This window comes from Taudactylus pleione, unplaced genomic scaffold (assembly GCF_031769625.1).
Source record: "Taudactylus pleione unplaced genomic scaffold, aTauple2 ptg000471l, whole genome shotgun sequence".
Classification (NCBI taxonomy): Eukaryota; Metazoa; Chordata; class Amphibia; order Anura; family Myobatrachidae; genus Taudactylus; species Taudactylus pleione.
The window spans coordinates 4,601,775-4,624,281 of record NW_028284873.1 but is presented as its reverse complement, the minus strand read 5'-3'; the positions used below and the strand labels follow the sequence as shown (position 1 = coordinate 4,624,281).

The window sequence follows — 22,507 nt, the reverse complement described above, 5'->3', positions numbered from 1 at the left end:
CACTCTCCCTCCAATGTGGTGCTATGACTAGAGACGGTGGCCCTGTCCCTCCCATGTGGCCGCTGCATCACGTCCACCAGCTACATAGACATAGAACTATATATAATATATTAATGTGCTCTATTCGTATTCTCTCGCAGTGTTCTCTCTGCACCTCTCGGTCTACAGACCATTCCTCCTCCTCCTCCCATCTTAGTGCACCCCTCCTCCCTTCCCCATATAAGATCTCGCGTTATTAGTACACCCAAAATGGCTACACTGTAACACAGCATTGGGAGCGGAGGAGCACCCTGAGACATTGTACTATCTTACACAGACAGGAGCCTGGCAGCTATAGCAATGGTAGGTGAGATTGGAGGTGCCCAGTCCCCGGGAGATGGTCCCCCGTTACCCACAGCAGTAAATGTTGGGCATTGTGTGCACTCAAGGAAGTCATACTATTATTGTGTTGTTATATACTGTAATAATACTACTGTACCAGGCAAAAACTAAATGATATAGAATTACATTTATTTTGCTAATATACGTTAAAGTAGTTTTGTCAGTTGCATATATGCAGTGACTTATCTGCCACCGTGTGAAAATATTCTTGATCTTGTCCCATTTGGATAGACACTGAAGTGGTTAATTAGAGCATTATTGTAGGCGTTTCATTGGTTCCCTGATGCGGACGTGTCCTTCACTTCGGGAAAGGAGTTAACCCTTGCTTGGCCGTCTACTGTGAAAGAAGCTCTTAACCCTTCATTATACCAAGTTCATTATTATGGAATGTTGGTAACAGCCTTAAATGCATGCAGAGTACTGAATGCGGAAGCAGATCACTTGTTCTCAAGCTAATAGCATTTGAGATGAAGTACTGCAGGTACTCATGCAGCGAGTGCTCAGCACAGTCTAGAGTAGTCCCCCCTTTGTTATGTTACAATGCACTATAGGGACATATGTATCAAAGCTTCATGTGAGATATATATCGCCAACCAATCCGCTTCTAACTTACACTTTGCAGGCTGTGTTTAAGAAATGGTACTTTGGAGCTGATTGGTTGGTGATATATATTTGACAATTTTATCTTGCATCAAGCTTTGATACATATGCCCCTAAGGGCATATGTATCAAGCTGATTTTTACATAACATTATCAAGCTGATTTTAACATAACATTATGCAGAAACTGCAGTTTCTGCATAATGTTTTTATGTATTTTTGCTATGTACTAAGTAATAGCACAATGCAGGAGATTTCACAGAACCCCCCCAGCAAAGTGCTAATTAGCACTTCAGATCGCAGTCCCCATTACTATCAATGGGGACTGTGATCTGACCCCTATGTACTAAACTCCAAAAAGCTAAGCTTTTTGGAGTTTAGTACTGGTAGTTTAAATCCTCTTCAGAAGGTGTAATCTACTGTAAACCTATGGGGCCTCCAGTGGTATTAGAGAGAGCTTTTGATCTCTCCTCCGCAGCCCCCGGCAGGTTCCGGAAGCTGACGCTGTACGCATGTGCAGTGTCATCTTCCCCCAGGGAAGTCTCTCACTTCTGTGAAAGACTTATAAATGCCAGGAATATAACTTGCGGGGTCGGCAGTTACCACAACCGCTGTCACAGCGAGTTCCCCGTAGTACATAGCCGGGGCATTTTTATTAAAAATGAAAATATCCCCGGTGAGTTAGGTACATAATCGCGGCAGTACCATGATTATTAGTACATAGACCCCTAAGGGCTCTATTCAATTCAAAGCGAATTGCATAGCTCTGGGAAGGAGCTCCCGGAGCTATTCAATTAAGCGCACTGTTAACCCCGACTAAGGATTTCTTCTCGCATCCCTCCTGGGGTGCGAGCGGAAATCCAACAAAACTTTAGGCGCAATGCTGTTTTCTGCACTTAGCGCCGTGGAAATAGCATTACGCCGGGAAGTTTAGTCAGAGAATGCCCGTTCTCGTGGCTAAACACTGTGTTTAAGGTGCGAGGGGCGGGAGAACGGGCATTTCCCGACCTAACAGCGTGCTGAATTGAATAGCTTCAATTCGCGTTGCATTGAATCGAGGCCTAAATAACAGATCTATATCTCATTCTGGCTGACCTAAAAAGTTGTAGATGATTTTCGGGCATAGTTTGCATTTGGGATGTTTCTGCTGATGGAAACACTCTCCATGTAAATCACTGACCGCCCCAAGATATTCTGGGAAGAAGTCTAGGTAGGAGTCCAAGAAGTGCAGTTTTAAAGACATGTTGCATCACATGGCTTTGTATGAATTCACTAGATCACTCACGGTGGGGACTGTGGGCCTCATTCAGAGGCGGTCGGAGGATGCAAGCGGTCGCTCAGAAACTGGGCGGCCGCTTGCATCCTGACCGCCCGCCTCTGTTGCGGTCGTTAGGCTGTGGGTTAACACCCACAGCTCTAACGACCGCTCCGGTGATGGTCGCGATGGTCAGAGACCATCGCGACCATCGGGGCTTACGACGAGACCCTAGGGTAAGGTCTCCCTTGTCGTAAGCCCCGGAGAGCTTCTGGCTCTGTCTGAGCCGGAAGCTCTCCACTGACATCACTAGTGATGTCAGTGGGGCCTCCCCCAAACGTTTGGCTGCCACCCCCCCCGGCCCGCCTTCCAAACGGGGCGAGCTGTCAATCAACATCGACTGCTCACCCCCTTTGGATCGAGACCCGCTACAACCGGCGCTGTCGGTCGTAGCGGGTCTCACGCATGCGCGCGCCGGCGCCGTCGTGCGCATGCTCTGTGGGGGGCCATCGACCTGGTCCGAGCGCATCGGCGCTAACGACCGGGTCTGAATGACCCCCTATGTATCAATCTGTTTGTTACATAAAGTAATTTTATGTAATGCTCTTATGTACTACAAGCACAATGCAGGAGATTTCACAGAAATCTCCGGCAAAAGGCTAATTAGCACTGCAGATTCCAGGCCCATAATTTTCAATGGGGAGTACAATCTGACCCATATGTACTAAACTGTCCCCCGCAGCTCCGGAAGCATGCGCAGTGTCAGCTTCCATGGCAGAAGTCTTTCACGTCTGTGAAAGACCTACAAATTGCCGGTGATATTACTTGCAGGGACAGTGGTTACCGCAATAGCTGTCACTGTGAGTTCCCCTTTCTACATAAGTTTTTCATTAAAAATGAAAATTTCCCCTGTGAGTTGGATACATAATTGCGCCAGTACCGCGATTATTAGTACATAGACCCCTATATCACTATAGTTTTCTGCTTTATGATTTCCAAGAAACCAAGAACCGATATTTTTGAATGATAATCAGGCTGCTTTTTCCAGTGGATTAACAGTTTCGGAAAATTTTCATGATTCATTACTGATCTTATTTGTAGCCCTATAAAAATTATTTCTTTCAGTTTGGCATCACTTACTTTTTTAAATTTAGACTTCAAATGTATAACTGCAGCAAAGTTTTAATCTATCGCTTGTACAAATTGTTTCATCAGTCCTCATTTAATATGCAGTGGAGGTAAATACACTGTACAGGATCCACTAAAGGGGTATTTAAAAAAATGTTCTGCCCAGGAATAAGAAATTCACGTTTAGGCCATTGTTTACTAATGTAGTGAGACTTCCTTTGTGTGCTGTCCAGTGGCAGATTTTACCTAGGGGCAGCGGTAGGTAGGTGCGATAAATACATATTCTTACATCTTTGAGGAGTAGATTCCATTCTTTGAGCCTGGAACTTAAAAGTTCATATTGTTATTTAGACAAGATTAATCTTGAATAAGATCATTAAGATCCCCTTGATATAACAAGTGAGGTGCTGATGAACAACTTGCTTTGAATGTAGGATCACTTCTCAGGTTACTGACTGTTTCTTCTTCAGTATGAGTTAGATCAGAGTTATCACTTAAGGTCACAAAATCTGGACACTTTGGTACAGGAAACTCTTCGCTATGTAAGATAGGCCTCATTGCAGATGGCGAGTTAGGATAGTTAACTGTATATTTTGTTTTAGATGTAATTCCTCTAATGTTAGATAAGCAGAAATGGCAATCAGTTGAATGGTCCTTCAGTTCCCTCCAAATCATAGGACTTAGCAAATGTTATGTGAATCATTTTACCAGCCAGTGAGAAGCCTAACACAAGATACACAGCATATACGCGGGCCCAGTTCTTAGCCAGATAACCAACTTTACACCTAAAGTAAAGTTCATAACACTTTTTCTTACTAGTGGTGTGAAATTTCGCTTCTTGAGATTTAAAGGTTACTTCACCACACACATAAGAGAAATTGTCTGGATGATTTAATCATTATAGACTCGTCGCTGTACAGCGCTAAACAGGAAATGGAATCAATCTCCTCCTCACTGGCATAAACAGACCACATAACGTGGCTGTAACTAGGCAACGACATACAGAGCAGTAAATAGATTCATAAACGCAGGTATAGCTAGGCAATCAGATGCAAACCATTAAACTGTAGTAAAGGGTTATTGCCATCATAGAGCATTCAATATACCTGGAGTATAACGAAGATTGGCACTATGTAAAAAAGATGAGGATATATATATATATATATATATATATGTGTTTGCAAATATTTTACCCAGGATTGAGAGTGGGGACTCACTGTTAAAAAGAAGGTGGGTCCCCTGGGACGCGCTGTGCTGTGGCCAGTCCCTGACAGCTGGCTGCAGCACAGCGCATCCCCCTGAGAAGGACAAAGCGCTGTCTGTTAGAGCAGCCAATGAGAGTCAGATAGACACTCAATAGCTGCTGCTGCTGTGGAAAGCCGTGCTGGGATCGTCTGATCCCAGCATCGGCACAGCATCCGGCGGGTACCTGGTGAAGGGACCGCCTGGTCCCTTCCACCAGCGTTGGCAGGAGAAGCTTGGCTCCGGGCGCAAGCGAAGAGGAGCTTGCTGCCCGGAAGCCAAGTAGCGACGGCGGTTGTTTGGCACTGGCCACAAGCTTTTGGCTCGCGGTTCAGCAGCCAATAGGAGGCAGACGCAACGAGCCAATCGCGCTCGCCGTGTCATAGCCCCACCCACTCACGACCTCTTGAATAGACGCCGCTGAGCGGGAACCTTCATAGAGGGACTACTACTAGTGGCAATGCATATGGGGGGACTACCACTGGGGGCAATGCATAGAGGGACTAAAGGGCATTAATGTGCGGCATAATGTGTAAAGGGCATTAATGGCTGTGTGGCATCATTTGTAAGGGTAGGTCTGAGAGGCATATGGGGAGCTCTAAAGCATAAATTATGATTGGACCCAGTAATGGTCAGGTAGGACCCCAGTTTTTTTTTTTTTTTTTTTTTAGAGTGGAGGGTCCCTGGGACCCACATATTTTGTCACTCACCGTGATCACTGTGTGTGTGTGTGTGTGTGTGTGTGTGTGTGTGTGTATGTGTATATAGTGTTCATTCTAGCTCCGGCGCGAGGCAGGGCGCCGGAGCTAGAGAGTGCACGATCTTGCGCGCGCGACCGAGAAGGGGGCGTGGTCATTGAAAAGGGGGCGTGTCTATAAGACGCGTCCCCTTTTCGTCACTCTTGGGGGCGTGCCCGGCACTTACGGACACGCCGGGCAGCCCCCAAGCCCTGCAGACAGTGAGAATAGATGGCGGCGCATGCCACCGGCGTCTATTCTCCGGCAGTGACCGGGTCACCGCACATTTCTTCACCCGTGGGACACTGCGACCCGCGGGTGAAGACTGCTCCCGCAGGCTGTTAGGGCAGGGCGCTTTTTGCCTTCCAGAAGGAGGGCAGGGCGCCGCGCCCCGCTAAAACAGCCTAGCGGGAACATGATAGATATATATATATGATCTCTCTCTCTCTCGATATCTCTCTCTCTCGATATCTCTCTCTCTCGATATCTCTCTCTCTCTCTCTCTCTCTCTCTCTCTCTCTCTCTCTCTCTCTCTCGATCTCGATATATATATATAGATATATATATATATATATAGATATCTCTCTCTCTCTATAGATATATAATATAGAGATATCTCTCTCTCTCTCTCTCTCTCTCTCTATATATATATATATATATATATATATATATATATATATATATATATATATAATCTCTTGATAGATATATAGATATATCTATCTAGCTATCTATCGATATATCTATCAATTTATGTATTGGTCTGTTTTGTTTCTGTCCTGTTATGTATTCTGACACACCTGTACCGCTTGGTATGAAACCAACGCGAGGTGGTCCAGTTGGATCCTGGCCAGGTGTTGGGGGGGGGTTCTGGTCAGAGCTTGTTCTAAGCCTTCCACTGCACGGATTTGGATGAAAACTTCAGAGTGGTAATGCTGGATCCCAGAAGACATACTAGGGGGTTGATGACCTGGTCAGACCTCCTGTTGGTGTACGCTGGGCAGAACTTTGACCGGGGTGCCTCTTCTGAGCCTTCCACTGGATGGATTTTGATGAAAACTTCACGGAGGGGTGGCAATTGGTCTAGGATGCCTAATGGAGTGGTTAGGGGTCCATAATCTGGCACTGTATTGGTAAAAAGCTCACTAAACCGGGTGCCGTGCACAGTGAGCCTCATTAACCTATGTGACTGGAGTATATTTATTTTCCTGTGTGTGTGTGTGTGTGTATATATATATATATATATATATATATATATATATAATTCTCCTATAAGATTTTTACCTACAGACACACTTCCCCACCTCTTCAAACATGATGCTCAGTTTTCACTGACATCTTAGGTTCCTTCCTTTAGGAGTCTGACAGAGCAGCTCTGGTGATGGTGGGTACTGGGTTCATGGTATGATAGTGTTCTTTACAGGTGGCCTTCAGGTCCAAGCAAGCGTACCGCAGCATGCCGGCACTTGGAGAACCACAAGTACATGTCCAGACATTAAGGGCCCACTGGCACCTGTAGTCTGCCAGTAAATAAAATATTAAAATAAATACAAGACACTTGATTATTTATTTATTTTTTTAATACAAGTTTGTTATAAGGCGTCTTCACCCGGGCGGCAGCGGCCTTTAAACTCTTTTGCATGGCCGCGCCTCCCCAGGGCTTCTGGCGTTTTTTATCTTTGGGAGCTCTTGCACGCTCCTTACCCGCTGGCGGAGTGCCAGCCGCTGCCTCTCTCTGGCTTGTATAACCCAGCGAGGGGGGGGTGGGAGAGCTGTTGCTGTAAAGCAACAGGTAGTGAATCCTGAGGCTCCCTGTTCCTGAATGGCATCCTACAAAACAGTGCATTGTGGGAGATCAGATGGGAAGTGTTTGATCTGAAAAGCGCTGACTATCACAACTAAAGGTAAGTAAGGGGGAGGAACATGGGGAGGGGCAAATATAGGGGTCAAAGGGAGAGACATGGAGGGGTCAAAGGAGCAATGGTAAGAATAGCACAGTCAGCATGATGCTCTGGGCAATGTTCTGCTGGGAAACCTTGGGTCCTGACACGTACCACCTACCTAAACATTGTTGTAGACCAAGTACACCCCTTCATGGCTGCAGTATTTGCTGATGGCAGTGGCCTTTTTCAGCAGGATGATGCACCCTGCCACACTGCAAATATTGTTCAGGAATGGTTTAAGGAAGATGACAAAGAGTTCAAGGTGTGACTTTGCCTCCAAATTGCCCAGATCTCAAGATCAAGCATTTGGGATGTGTTGGAAAAACAAGTCAGAGCTATGGAGGCTCCACCTTACAGCTTACAGGACTTAAAGGATCTGCTGCTAACGTCTTGTTGTCAGATATCACACAGGACACCTTCAGAGGTATTATGGAGTCCATACCTCAATGGGTCAGAGATGTTTTGGTGGCACAAGGTGAACCTGCAGAATGTTAGGCAGATTGCATTAAAACAATGTCTGATGGGTGTGTTTTTATAGCGTCTATAATTTAACTCTCTCATACGCACTATGCATGTGTCTCAGGCCTCTTTTTTTTTAGTATCAAGTGTTTCAAGCCTGATTATCGGTGCTGAACACTTTCAGATATATTTAGACATTTGAGAATGCATGTGTGTTTTGTATGTGTCTCTAGACTCTCTCTGAGTTGTGGCTCCGTACAACTACAGTTTTGAGTGACTGATATACAGTTACACTCAGTATATGCGTTCCAAGAAGTACATCTTATATATTTAAATTATAAACCTTCATATAAAAACACACAAAAAAATCGTAAATTTGATATCAAGCTTTGCAACAAATAAACTCTCCGTCCTCGGCCAGCAGAATGTTACGTTTTTGTACGATATACTGACGTAAGTAAATCGATGCACTTTACCCTTTTCAGGAAAAAAAAGAAGATCCTCCTGCAGAGACTGGACCTTCAGATACTGGTCCCTCTACGGCACAGTTGGTCAGAGGGGTGAAAATGGAATCCAAGAGACCAAGAGAAGGCGGAAGAAAACGGAATCTCCTCCCCTCAAGTATATATAGTGGACTGCACCACATAATGTAGTCTGTTTATGTATTGGTCATATTCTGAAGAATTTAGAGAGAGAGATTCCAATTTGATATCTTACTATCTCTCTCCCAGTAAATAGCCCATAGGCTATGATGGCTAATGCCATCTGAAGATGTTAGCTACTGGAGCCAATCTCCAGACTGGTAAATTTGGCAATAAAATATGCCCCATAGAAACTTATGGGGGCTGCTTTTGCAAGCAATAACTGTTGATCGTAGCAGATATTTCTGATACCTGCTGCAGTCCCCCGTACATATATTTTGGTGCACTTAATATTTGCAGGTGTTCCCCAAAAATGGTTGTTTTCGGGGGATGTCCTGCAAATATGATAAATAGGCCCATATCTATCTCGTTGGAATTGGGGGAAATCTTAAGGATCCACAGGATTTCAGATAAGACCACAGTAGATATCTAAGATATCTGCCGCATTCCCTCTATTTCTGACCACAAAGCAACCTCTATAGAGGTCTATGGAGGCTGCTACGCCGTCAGATTTACCAAGCAAATGGTAAAGCTTAGCCCCGGCAGCTAAAGCCAGTTGGCGTTGGCCTATAATAACCTATGGGCTACTGTAACGTGGATTTTTACCAGAGAGGGATACTTTTTTTTTTTTCACTTTAACTTTTGCCATATTTGTTTTTAAAGTGCCAGAACAGTCCTTGTAATAAAGAGCTGTCCCGGCAAAGAGTCTTCACATAATTTGCCTTTGCGTCAGTGACGTCCTACCAATGCTGATTAGGAAGCTGGACGGGGGGGGGGAACAGAAGTGTGAGCCAGCAATGGGAGCAGGGAGCCGCCGGGGCAGTGGAGAAAAGCAAGAATAGAATGCCTCTTAACTGCTTTTCCCCAATTCTGCAGGTAAAAAGACACATAACGCCATCTGAAGAGAGTTATGTTTCTCAAAAATGATGAGAAGCTTCTATATAAATACCCACATGAACAGCCCCGATTAAGACCTATGGGACTTGCAGGATCAGAATGGAGAAATTAAAATGCAGATAAATCGGTGATTTTTCTGCACTTTTCAAGTAACTAAATTAAGTAAAAACAACATGATGTCTTTTTCCAGCTAAAATGCTGGAGAAATGCTATGTTTTCTTTATCAAATACCCATTCTATCTCTGTCACCTATTTATCAATGACTATTTGCATGATATCCTGTGAAAAATCCTTTTTACAAGGGAGTTATCCGCAAATATTAAGTATCCACTGAATGTATGTACAGGGGACCGCAGCAGATATCCGAAATAGACTATCTGCTGCTGCCCTCCCTTTTTGACTGCAAAAGCAGCCCCCATAGTTTCTATGGGGGCTGGTTTATTACCAAATTTACAAAAACTGCACTTTATGGAGCTTGACCCTGGTAATTAACGATGGCGTCAGCCATTGTAGCCTATGGGCTACCTTACACAACATTTACCGGGAGAGGGATCGTTAGGATCCCTCCCTGGCAATGGCCACTCTTCCACGCGTGGTCAGGTGACAGCGCCTGTGCTGTAGTGTGCCGGGGTCCTAGAAGAAGTGAAGTGATCGCAATAATTATCACTTCACTTCTTATACTCACTCAGCGATTTTTTTTTTTTTTTTTTTAGTACGACGGAATGATAACAATATCGTTATCGTTCAGTCATCCAAAAAATCATTCAGTTTCAGCCCCAAAACAATGAATGATAACTACCAATGCGCGCTCCCGTTTTGTAGTTGGTAGTTATCGTTCATCGTCTGGACATGTTCGGGGATGAGGGAGGGAGCCTGGTACTGAACTAAATCGTTCTTGATTTCATTCAGTCTTTCTGCCCAGGGTCGTTAACGACACTCAGCAAACCCCTGCCGGGGACACACAGGAGGATGTTGTTCATGGAGCGAATCGTCCCATGTGTATGCACCTTAACACATCACAGGGATGGGCACCTATCAGAGCCCCCTGTCCCTGCATATGCTTAATGATACATCTGGGTGATCCAACATTTGCTATTGCCGCAATAAGAAATTAAATATATATTGTGGCAAGAACCACATAGACTGGGTAAAATCCATCAGTAGCTTTATTGCTCACCACAGGCAGGCACACAGGATAATTCAGTTTCACTGGCAAGATGTCATACAAAGTCTTCCAATACAGCAATATTTCTGCAGTGGACTCGCAGGTCCAGGACCCCTAACACTAGTCACCCCCGGGCCTATAAGCTGGGCAACTATCTCACTATTAGGCTCAGTTTCCCCAGGGTCTCTGCAGTTCTTAAACCAGCCTCACACAGGTGTCTGTAATCAGCTGCCTTCTAGATTCTAATTGAGGCAACACCTGAACTGGACATTACATATTCCTAATGCCTTTGCTCTGCCACACCTGGGAGATCTGGATATTCCGCATTTACTTCATGTGGAATTACCATGTCACATATATATATATATATATATATATATATATATATGACCCTCTATTACCAGGCAGTGGCCTGAAGTATCAGCTAGGAGGCATGATGTCAGACCTATATAATCTAATCCTATACTAAACATATGCAATACCTTTATCCCCTAAAAAGTAAATGTGTTTGGAAGTAAACTATTTAAACTGTATACTTCAGATGCTGATTTGTATCCCCATATGGTAGATAACTACAACTTGCAAGGTTTGGGGATCCTGAAAAATGCATGTACGCCATCTCCTTCATCAAAATCTACTTAGACAAAAATACAAGATAAGAAAGACCTGTGTAAAGAGTACTGAGATTTCTAATTAATATTCTCACACAGGAAGGGGTCACCGATGTTCTACTTATGGCTGTAACCGTTCATTCCTCAACATGCAGGATCTCATCAATCATGTGTCTGTCCACTACAAACCAACTCAATCTATGCAAGGTAAGGCAACTTATTTCTGTCACGTGTACCAGTATGTCCTGGATATGGTGTCTTTTTTTTTTTTTTTTTTTTAAATAATAGCTATTGCCTACAGAGCCGGTCCTAGGCATAGGCATTATAAGCAAATGCCTAGGGGCGACTCAGAATGCTAGGGGGATTCCAGGGCTTAGCTCTGCCTTTCCCCCACCGCCGCCTGCCGCTGGGGCCACCTGCCGCTGCTACCCCGGAGCCGGCGCAGCTACCTGCTCTCACCCCAAGCGCCGCAATCTGAGCTCTCCGATCGGGCAGCGCAGCGGATGGCCAGGCCGGTCATGTGACCGGGATCCGCATCCGCCCGTCCCTTAGTCAGAATGAGCCTCTGCATAGAAGCTCATTCTGACAGTCTACAAGAGGCAGTGGCGGATCCAAGGGGGGGCGAATGGAGCGATCGCCCCCCCCTCAGCACAGACAGTCCACATCATGCACTGAGCTGAGCAGTCTGTGTTCAGCCTGTGCTGTGATCGGAGACTGTGACAGGCTCCGATCACAGCACTGGCTGAACAATGACTGTTCAGCTCAGCTCACGATATGGACTGTACAGTAGCCGGGGCTGGAGTTCTCCCCTGAACTCCAGCTTCCGGCTCTCCCCACGGGCACTATGAGGGCAGCCTGGCGGGCCAGAGGGCGGGGGACGCAGGAGCGGGTTTAAGGTAAGTTTTTTTTTTTTTTTTTTTGTGTGTGTGTATGTCAGCGGCTATAAGGGCACTACAGGGCGCCATTACTATAAGGGCACTACAGGGCGCATTATTATAAGGGCACTAAAGGGGGGCATTACGATAAGGGCACTACAGGGGGGCATTACGATAAGGGCACTGCAGGGGGGCATTACGATGGGGGCATTACGATAAGGGCACTACAGGGGGGCATTACGATAAGGACACTACAGGGGGGCATTACTATAATGGCACTACAGGGGGGCATTACTATAAGGACACTGAGGACATATTTCCAAGTTTGCGCTCATTGCATTCCAACATCTATATCCTCTTGATATTTTTTGGTTTTTCAAAAGTCTTCAAATTAACTTAAACCAAAACTGTTAAAGTTTTTTTTGTTTTTAATTAAAATTTCAAAGTGAACCAAGAGCAAAAATGTATTTATTATTATTAATTTTGTTTAATTTTAAAAATATTAACTGCTTTGTGGTTTTTGCTTTGGCATTAACTCACCTTTCCAAAATTGCCCAAGGATAAATTCTACATGTAGGTGTTCCTTAAAAAACAAAAAAACAAAGTTGCACAATGTATATGTAAATGCTTATACAGTGTGGGAATAATATTTTTTAAACTAGAAGTCATACTATATTAAATGTGGGGACCCCTTTTTTTCATTTGATACAAAATGAGGGAGATCTGTTATTTGGAACCTCTTTCAAACAAGGGCATAGGAACCAACTCTGTAAATGTTTGAGCACCCCCAAAATTGTCTTCCATAGTGATGTGATTTTGGCTAAAAATAAGTACTAAGGCTCTCCCCCCACCCCATTTTGAAAGAGGAGATCTCTTTCTAATGTGGGTGCCTCTCAACTAGAAGAAGCCATGTTGAGGGAGATAACCAACCATTCCTGGGCTCCATAATCTTTCTGTATTGTCAGGGGTAATGTCTTATCACACTGAACTTTAGAAATTAACTTTAAATGGGGTACACCGTTTTGAAATGGACTCTTCACTTTGAAATGAGGGGGCCCCCATCTGTCTATGCTTTACAAGGGGGGGTGTCAGGACTTAAAATCCATCGTCCCTTAGTGTATTTATTTATTTAATCCTGTGTGTGTTGTTTTATCCATTTTGATACAAAGAAATATCAGTACTAAATAAGTTTATGCTGAGTTTTTCTTTCTTTTTTCCCTATACAGACAAAAATTTCATATGCTCAACAAATGGTTGTGGTGCATCATTAAATAGCATGCAAGACCTAATGAGCCATCTCAAGGCCCATTACAAGCCTAATCGCTATTTTAAGTAAGTCTACAAATTTTTATATTTGTTCATTCAGGTCATTAGAGGCAATAGGGATCAATGATCAATTTCTTTGTCTGTGGCCAGCCTTTATCTGCCACTACGATAATAGATTAAAAACAAAAAGCACCTGTGCACATAAACATTTAAAAGTCATCGGACCTGATGTGTCTCCCTAAAGTAAATCTGGCCGGCAGTGAGGCCATGGAAGGGAAATCATTGGTGGTGTGTGCCCCTTATTGGTGACCCTACTTTAATTCTTTCAGAGAGAACTGGATTAGTTTGTTTTTTTTTGTCCAGATTACATTTCTTTCTGTCATTGCCTTCTGTTTTTTTTTTTAAAGGTAATTTCTTTAAGAACAAGCCACCCTGAGCATACCTGGCCTCCCATGTGTTGATCTACAACAGTACAAAGTTCTCTGAATCAGTTTTATTTATGAAATGCTTTTTCACTAGAATTCACCCTTCTGATGCATCTGGATTTACCAGACTAACAGAAATACTATAGATTATTATAGCTAAAAGTAGAAGTAAATCAGTGTTCAGGTTTTGTATTTTCAATGTAAGAACCTGGACACAAACTAACATTGCTTTCCATATTTTTCTCCCTCCATTAGATGTGAGAACTGTATGCAGCATTTCCGCACTCACCGGTCCCTGTTTAAGCACCTCCATGTGTGTTCTGACAACTCTGGGCGCTCTGTGTCTGAAAGCAGCACTCTACTGTCTCCTCCAGCCAATGCTAAACCAGCAATGCCAGGGGGACAAGTGGGTCGCCACACTAGTGTTATCAAATGTATCAAGAAGGAGATACCTCTCCCAGTAGCTGATATTCCTACGACATCCATTGCGGCAGCTTCAACTTCCACCCTTCCTGGGGGCCACCTTTCCTCAATGAGCAATCTGGTCTCTCAGGCTTCTAACTCCTTTCCTATTCTTGACCCTTCTCTGTTTACGGGTCGGCTCCCAGGTCCATCCCAATCATCTTTAGCTGCATCATATCTTCCTTACATCCACCCATCAGCATACAACTTACCTCAGGCTACCATCTCGCAGAGACTAAGACCGTTCCTAGCAAACCAAGGACTGCCTGCCTCCAATGCCATGTGGAAGAAGAACCAAGGTCAGGCAGATAGTTTATCATGATTGTTATACGCTCCAAACTAAACCTATAGAGAGTTCCTTTCATTCTGGTCATAGCATATTGAATATGAGTGTGGGCAGCAATTTAAGCCATGGCATATACTGATTGGTAGAAGACTTATTAGAGTAACCCACTTATAATTGTGTCCATGTTGATGCCGTCTCTGATATTTGAACTGCTCAGACATTCTGTTTCAATTAAGGGATCTTCTATATGTAATTCCAGAGCATCTTCATTGTAGATGGGGGGTAGAGAAATATGTAATCTCCTTATATAATATGTCTGTGGGTTCTGATAACAGGATACAGTGCAAAAGCAGATTAGTGCCAAACTTCACAGTGATGGTAAAGATAACCTGTTGGCAATTCCTCATACATTTGAGGTGGTGACATGCTCTTGGATGCAGGTTTTATTTTCTTTTTGGAGGATTACTAATAAATGATTTTATATTCATACACACTACAATACATAGTTGTAATATTTGACTACTGAGGACATTGATGTCGGGCAGAAGAAGCAGTGTAAATATCAGTCAGAAAATCATGTATGTTCTGCCTTTATTGTGCTGCCTTTTACACTTCTACCCCAGTGATGGAAGTCACAGGCATCAATGACCCCTGGCTGTAGTATTTTGTGAAACAATGCCCTGAATGCGCTCTTGTGAAAGAACCCTCAGGGAAAACACTCAGAAGTTTAAGCAAAATGTCTGCTCTCTCCGTCTGCAAATTTTTATATTCCTTGGAAAAAACAACTGCAGAAAACAGTCTCTTCTGTGAGACTAAAGCTGCCAATATGCTTGTATAAATACAGGTGTGGTACTAGCCAATCTAGACACATGCGCAGAGTATCAACATCAGCTGCTTGCATGTGGCATCTACCTCTGAATCGGGCCCACAGTGAAGAAGTTGCTCATAGCAGCCAATCCGCTTCAAACTGTCATTTTATAGACTGTGCTAGACAAATGAAGGATAGAAGCTGATTAGTTGCTATGGGCAACTTCTCCACTTTATCTCTCTAAGGGGGAGATAAAGTGTAGAGTGATAAAGTACCAACCAATCATCTCCTAATGGTCAGTATACAGTCTGTGTTTGAAAAATGGCAGGAGCTGATTGGTTGGTACCTTATCACGCTCCAAGGCTTAGTACATCTCCCCCTAAGGGGTAAATTTACTAAAGGTCGATTTTAATTGATCGATCAACATCAGTGTTATGTTTCAGGTGCTAAATCAAACTTACTAAGAGACAGTTTTTTCATATCAATTTTTAAGTGTTAGTAAATGTGATTTAGGAACACATCATCCATGTTGATCGGTTTTGTAATCGATTAAAAACGACCTTTAGTAAATTTACCCATAAGGGTTGCTAAATCTCCCCTTCAGTGGTTTATCCTCCTCCAACCACGGACACCCCAGGAAACTGCCAAGGTTTGTATACTTTATTAACGTTGTTGCAGCTTATTAAAAAAAAAAACTTTTATTAGCTGCCTGCCAGGTTTCTTTGTAGAGAACATGAAAGGGGGTGCGAGCGTGCTATTAAACTCCCTTGGTTAAATGATGGCTGAAATCTCCACACCACCTGTTTAATAACAATAATTTACAAATCCTCTTATTAAAATATCTTTTGGGCCACTTACATCAGAATCTAAAACCCTTTAATACTGAAAAAGTGATTATATCTGTCATGTCTTTGTATGGCACATATACCAGCCTCCGAAGCACTAACTAGCTGAATCTTTGACCGTTCTATAATTAGTGGATTAGGTTTTTTTTTTCTTAATGGTGATTTCCATCATTCCTAGATCTTTTTAGATTTAAATAACCACTACATTTCAAATACATTGTTATGAGTGTTCTTTATTTTGTAGTTAATTGTCCCTATGATGTAGCCATGCTGAAGCTATTGTCCAATCCACCTTTGTTTAGTGCAGGGGAGGGGAACCTTTTTTTCTGCCGAGGGCCATTTTGATATATAGAACATTATTTGCGGGCCCGGTGCAGTACACGCCCCCTCTGTGTGATGTCACATGGGGGTGGAGTCACAATCGCCAGTGATTACAGCAATGCCCCGGGGAGCTATAAGGGCAGCAGTGTGACCGTCTGAAGCGTCCTAAGGATGCTCCAGGTGGCACTGCTGCATAGATTCTGGCTGCAGGGTACCATTCTAGGCACCTGCTAGCCAGATGAGGCTAGCAGAAAAAAGCTCTAAGGGCCAGACAAAATGATTCCAGGGGCCTTATACAGCCCCCTGGGCCTGAGGTTCCCCATCCCTGGTTTAGTGGAATGTAGCCAGCTGTGCCATCTATGTGAGCCCAATAATTGTACCATGTAAAATGCATGGTGGATGGGTGTGCCATTCACAGGCTATAAACAAATATTATAGGGGTTGATAATTCAATCTTATTCCTTTTTACTACTCAATATGTATGAAATCTTGCTTTTGTTTCTAGGACATGTAAACAACAGTCGCATAATTTGGGAGCACACACGGGGCAGCTACAAGTGTATGCAGTGTAGCTTTTCAACAGCAACTAGAGACCAAATGGATAAACACATTGAGGAGCTCCATAAGAACCCCCCTTCCACCAGACTGCAAGATGAAATAGGTGGGTCATTTCATATATACACACATGACAAAAGGATAAATACAATTATTTAATATAAACTACAATTTAAGACAACATATTGGGCAATATTTATGAAATTAGGGTAAAGTTGGATGTATGAAATTTGCGGCATTACGTACATTTTAGTGATGTGTGGCAGAAATTTGCCTAATAATTAAAAAAAAAAAAAAAAAGTACATATGGCCAGAGGAGTGAAGAGACCTCTATGTGGGTGCTTGTGGCACTCCTTTGTGAATGCTCATTTACATTTATTTTTAAGCTGAATGGAGACTCCTTGAATGCATGAAGTGTGCATCAAAACATTTCATTGTGATAGGGAGCTGCTAATGTATGAAAAATGCATATCCCTTACCATGCACAATTAAAAAGTGGGAACCAGCTGATTATTACAGATTAACTATTTTTAACCAACACTGACATTGGTATACTAGTAACTGTCAAACAGCTGATGTAGCTATTCAGATTATGCTTTTATTTGCAAGACTTTAAAGCAGTTATTGAAATATCTAATAGTGTCTGGAAATGTCCCTGTTGTATCTACCGTAAGCGATGCTCCCATGCTATGTTATAATGTCCTTTCAGCAGTATATAGCACAGTAGCCAGGAATGTAACCCCCATTATGTTTTCTTTTTCTCTTTGTAGATTATGACCTTGAGCTTCTCCCTTTTCATTCCAAGCTCCCTGCAGAAATGGACTCCAGTCTCTTACCCCAGGTCTGATAGGGTAAAGCTGCTAGTGCACTGCCTTTCTTACAGACAGTGTAAAGCGATTCTTGGTGACTGTTTGTCCATTAGTGAATATAAAATCTAACTGCTCTAGTTATAAAAACAGTAAAACGCTTTAACAGGGGCACTGGAAGCTGAACCTAGGATGTATGGACGTGTATTGAAGAAGTGCAAGCAGATGGCACATGGCAGCATTATTTTTTTCCTGATTTGGATGCATAAATTGGATAAGCTGAAGTAACAGCTAAACATTTAAATATTTTAATGAAATCTTCTACTGTCTAAAGTATTTGGTGTTTTTCACTAGTTTTTATGCATGCTTGTTTAATTTAAAGCCATATTACTTCTATTGTAAAACAAAAAAACACAACTAACTTAAAACAAATCTCAGGTTTTATCATTGGACTTCAAAAACTATTGTTAAGGAAGACCAGAGTATGCTGACTACTAAATCATGTGTAAGCAATAGTATCTATGGTAGAAGACTCAGTATTCCAGAGACCATGAAATAAAGATACAAATATTTCAACCAAACATCTTCCCTAATTAGGGTTAACTCCATGTGGGAAATTCTAGTACAACTTTACCCACTTTATGAACAAAAATATAACTTTGCTTAACACAGTGGTTACCAAACTGTGTGCCGTGGCACCCTGGGGTGCCTCGGGATACTTGCAGGGGTGCCTTGGGTTGGTGGTCCAGCACCAAATCAAACTAATTTATAGTCAATGTAATGTAAATATGTAGTCAAACAGAAGGATAAACCTTTCCACTACCACATAACTGAACCTAAGGATAAAAGGTAATTTACTTAATAATTTTTTTTTCTGACTTTCTCAATAACAAACTTTTTGCTTAGGGGAGCCATGAAAACAATGCTGGTACTCCGGGGTGCCCTGATTCAATAAAGTTTGGGGACCAGTGGCTTAACAGTTTAAATTGTAACCATTTCAACAAAGAAAAAATAAAACACATGCACTAACATACTATTACTATAATAAAATAAGGACAGTACATTAAAGGAAATTAAAGCCCACTACATAGAATATTAATATGTTAGACAGTGGGTGTGACTGTCTATTAAAGTGGACATGATTATGGCAGTGGTTCCCAAACTCTGTCCTCAAGGCACCCTAACAGTTAAGGCTTTAAAGATACTGTATCCATACTTCAACACAGGTGGCCTAATTAGTACCACAGTCAGTTCAATTTAACTATCTGTGCTCAAGCATCCTTTAAAACCTGGACTGTTAGAGTGGCTTGAGGACTGCGTTTGGGAGCCAGTGGATTATGGTACGTTTTTGGTGAATTGGGAATGGTTTGCACAGGTGGGCACTGTTGGACCAGGTTTTGAAATGCAGAGTCTGATGCTGACAATACATATACCTTGCTTGCTGTTGTGGTGAGTTGTAAAGCAGTAGGACTTAATCATTAATGTCTTTCTGGTGCAGGGTCAAATGCATGGCTTCTCTGAATAACCATCCAAATATGGGAAGCAGATCAGTCACTCATGTTGGCTCCTGGCAATAGCAGAGATACTTCTTTATGAATAAAAATCCTCCTCTAAATCTAATGGCTAAATTGCAGATGTGTTTTTAATGCTTGAAGGTCCAAATCATGTACTATAGAAAAACACAAAGAGGCAATATTGTCATCTGTCATAATGAAGTTTCCATTTGATACAAGAGTGGAATCGCTGATATATGATGGTAACGGTTAAAGCAGAGGTTCCCAAACTCCACCATTACAGCCAATGTTTTAAGGCTATCCATGCTTGAGCACAGGTGACTTAATTAGTACCTCCGTCAATTTGATTTAACCACCTGGACTCTGACATGGATACCCTTAAAACCTGAACTGTATTTGTGGAGTTTGGGAACCTCTGGGTTAAAGGACTATATTTATATAGTCGGGGATCCTATACCAGACCAATGTCCAACCTGAGTGGAGTCCATAGGAGTATTGTGCACCTTCAAGCGGCAGTAAAATATGGGGAATATGGTAATGCTCAAAATGATTTCTTATGCTTCCAGAAAACCAAAAGCAGGATTATTATGGTGTGCGTATGTATGTGTATAGAGGCAGGTATCTCTAATTGCCTCTTGTGTTTTTTTGTTTTTTTTTCTATGGCCAAGTTATTTCTGGTGCTGCCTTACCTAATACCCCTTTCAGATCTAAAATCCTGGGACACTGAGCACGGGCTGAAGGAACTGATTGCCGGCAAAAAAAAAATGTCCGGCTTTGGATAGTTTTTTTTTTTTTTTGCCGGCCAGTGAAGTAGCCCTGAGGGAGCGTTATTGCCTTGTCTTGGTTAATGCTTAATTTTATGCAGAAGAAAGTGTTCATGCTCATTCATAAATACTATTCCTATTTGAAAATAAATATTTACTGTATAATTCAAATCAATAATGTGGACAAAATACAGGAGCTACAAAGCAAATTACTTCACAACCTAACACAAAACACTGTATTCAGTAAAAAATAATATAAAAATAGGTGCTACTTTAGAGGAATGAATTGATCAGCTATAACCTTGGAATACCAGCCACTTTTAATGAAACTGCAAAGGGTTCATAGAGGGATTGTCCTACATAATGAGGATCTGTAATTCTATTCAAATCAATTAATTTGAAAAACTGTAGATCCACACAAATCCAGGCTAAAGATGCTTCAACCAAAACAAAAATCCAAGTAACCAACCATACATCACCCAATTCAACATAGTCACCAGATATTCAATATCAAGCATTCCTATTTCATTTTCATTTGGAAGTGACTGGTACTCCTGCTGTGGCAAGCACAAGTGGGTCATTCTCAAGTAGTTAGTTGTAATATGCAGTTGCAGCAGAATAGATGCAGGATTATGAACTACATAGTGGCACCATGGAAAGATTTGTATTGCAAGGTAGAAGCACAAGGATAGATCATACCAGATGGTTTTACATTGATGGCATTGAGTGGAAATCTGCGTAGCGGCTGATTAAAACTACTATGGCAGCTCTAAAACCAGTGGTCTCATCCCACAGAATGGTTTAATTTCCTTGCTTGACAACTTTTGACTTTACATTTCATGAGAACATATAACCCAATGCCTATAAATACACACGACTCCTAATGCTAATTATTTTGCTACAAGAACCAATTATATCTCAGCAAAAGGTATCTGATATATAGTACTCATTCATTCCAACATTCCTCTGCCTCTTGGCAAGGAATAATTACACCACAGTGCTTGAATGGATAAGGCCTTGGCATCATTAGGCTACAGCCACACTATAATCTTACAGAATCTGCATCCACTTGAATTGCAAATCTGGCAAAGGTGCTTTATGTTCAGTAATATTGTTGATGTATGGGGCCGATCAACTTAGAGGACCTAATTCAGACGTAAATGCAAATTGCTCTTTTTTATTTATAACGCATGCATGTCTTTTCGCAGTGCCCACCTTTTGCTGATAGAGAGGATGTGTAGCTGCAGCCAAAGTACAGTAACAGGTGCAATGTGTCTGCTTGGAGGGGGACAACTGGTGCGAGTTCCTCTGGTCCTGTTACTTGCAGGGGAAGAGAGGTGCATTTACTAACTATGTAGAGCTGGTTGTATATTACATTTGGTGCAAATGCTACACAAAATGCAAGTTTTGCCCTGGTTTGCACATCCAATTCTGCATAAGATCCAGACCATCCTAGCACTCCTAGAGTGTTTGACAAGGAATGAATCACTGATTGACTTATAGTTTAGGACCAGAAACTAGTGGAGGTAGTCCCAAGTTGCAGTCAGTGATACTTTCATTCCCTACAAATACAACATACCTTTACATTAAGAAAACACTACCTTTTACAAGAGAATTAATAGCCAATATACAGTATACTGCGCATGGTACATTTACTGCTCCTACTGTAAGTGCCACCTTAATTCTAGCATAGTCCAGGTTTTACCATAAAATTCTTTATTTTGGAATTATTATAATTATTATCAAGAATTATAATTACTTATGAAACTTTTGGCAACTGTTGTCCTGGCTTCTAAACAAAAAAAAAAAAAGAAAGCTCATGATAGGATTTCACTTAGATGTAGAAGAGATTACATATCATTAAATTGCTTTAGTTATAAAACTACTTGAGGAAAATCAGAATATTGAAAATAGTATTATAAAGCTAGTGAATGGTAATGGAGTTTCAATGGCCTGGTAGGCTAAAGTGTAACCGTATTGTATTCTGTATATCTTGTTCTATTCAATATAACTTGTATCCCTAATATGTGAATTTACATTTTCTAAATAAACCAAGTTGTCCTTTTAACCCATACTTCTGGTTGGTATTATTATTGATATTATACTGTACAGCCATGGCCAAAAGTTTGGCGAATGACACTAGTATTTCTTTTTCACAAAGTTTGCTGCTTCAGTGTTATTAGACCTTTTTGGCAGATGTTAGTATGGTATACTGATGTAACATTACAAGCATTTCATGTGACAAAGGCTTTTTATTGACAATTACATTGTTTATGCAGAGTCAATATTTGCAGTGTTGACCCTTCTCCAGCATGATGGAGCACATTGTCATAAGGCAAAAGTGATAACTCAGAGGCCCGGGGAAAAAAAACTTCAAAATTTTGAGTCCATGGCCAGGAAACTCCCCAGACCTTAATCCCATGAGAACTTGTGGTCAATCCTCTAGAGGCGGGTGGACAAACAAAACCCACAAATTCTGACAAACTCCAAGCATTGATTAGAAAGGGTGGCCATCAGTCAGT

General features: G+C 42.1%; 1 protein-coding gene across 1 annotated transcript; it reads left to right on the top strand.

The window, feature by feature from the left end:
• The first annotated feature begins 208 nt into the window (after positions 1–208).
• On the top strand, positions 209–22,059 carry ZNF414 (zinc finger protein 414). The gene is made up of 7 exons (XM_088448914.1): positions 209–342; positions 8,230–8,365; positions 11,158–11,265; positions 13,160–13,265; positions 13,880–14,385; positions 16,852–17,007; positions 17,672–22,059. The coding sequence occupies exons 1-7, from the start codon at positions 340–342 to the stop codon at positions 17,746–17,748; spliced, it is 1,092 nt and encodes a 363-aa protein (XP_088305040.1). The 5' UTR covers positions 209–339; the 3' UTR covers positions 17,749–22,059.
• Positions 22,060–22,507: the final 448 nt, after the last annotated feature.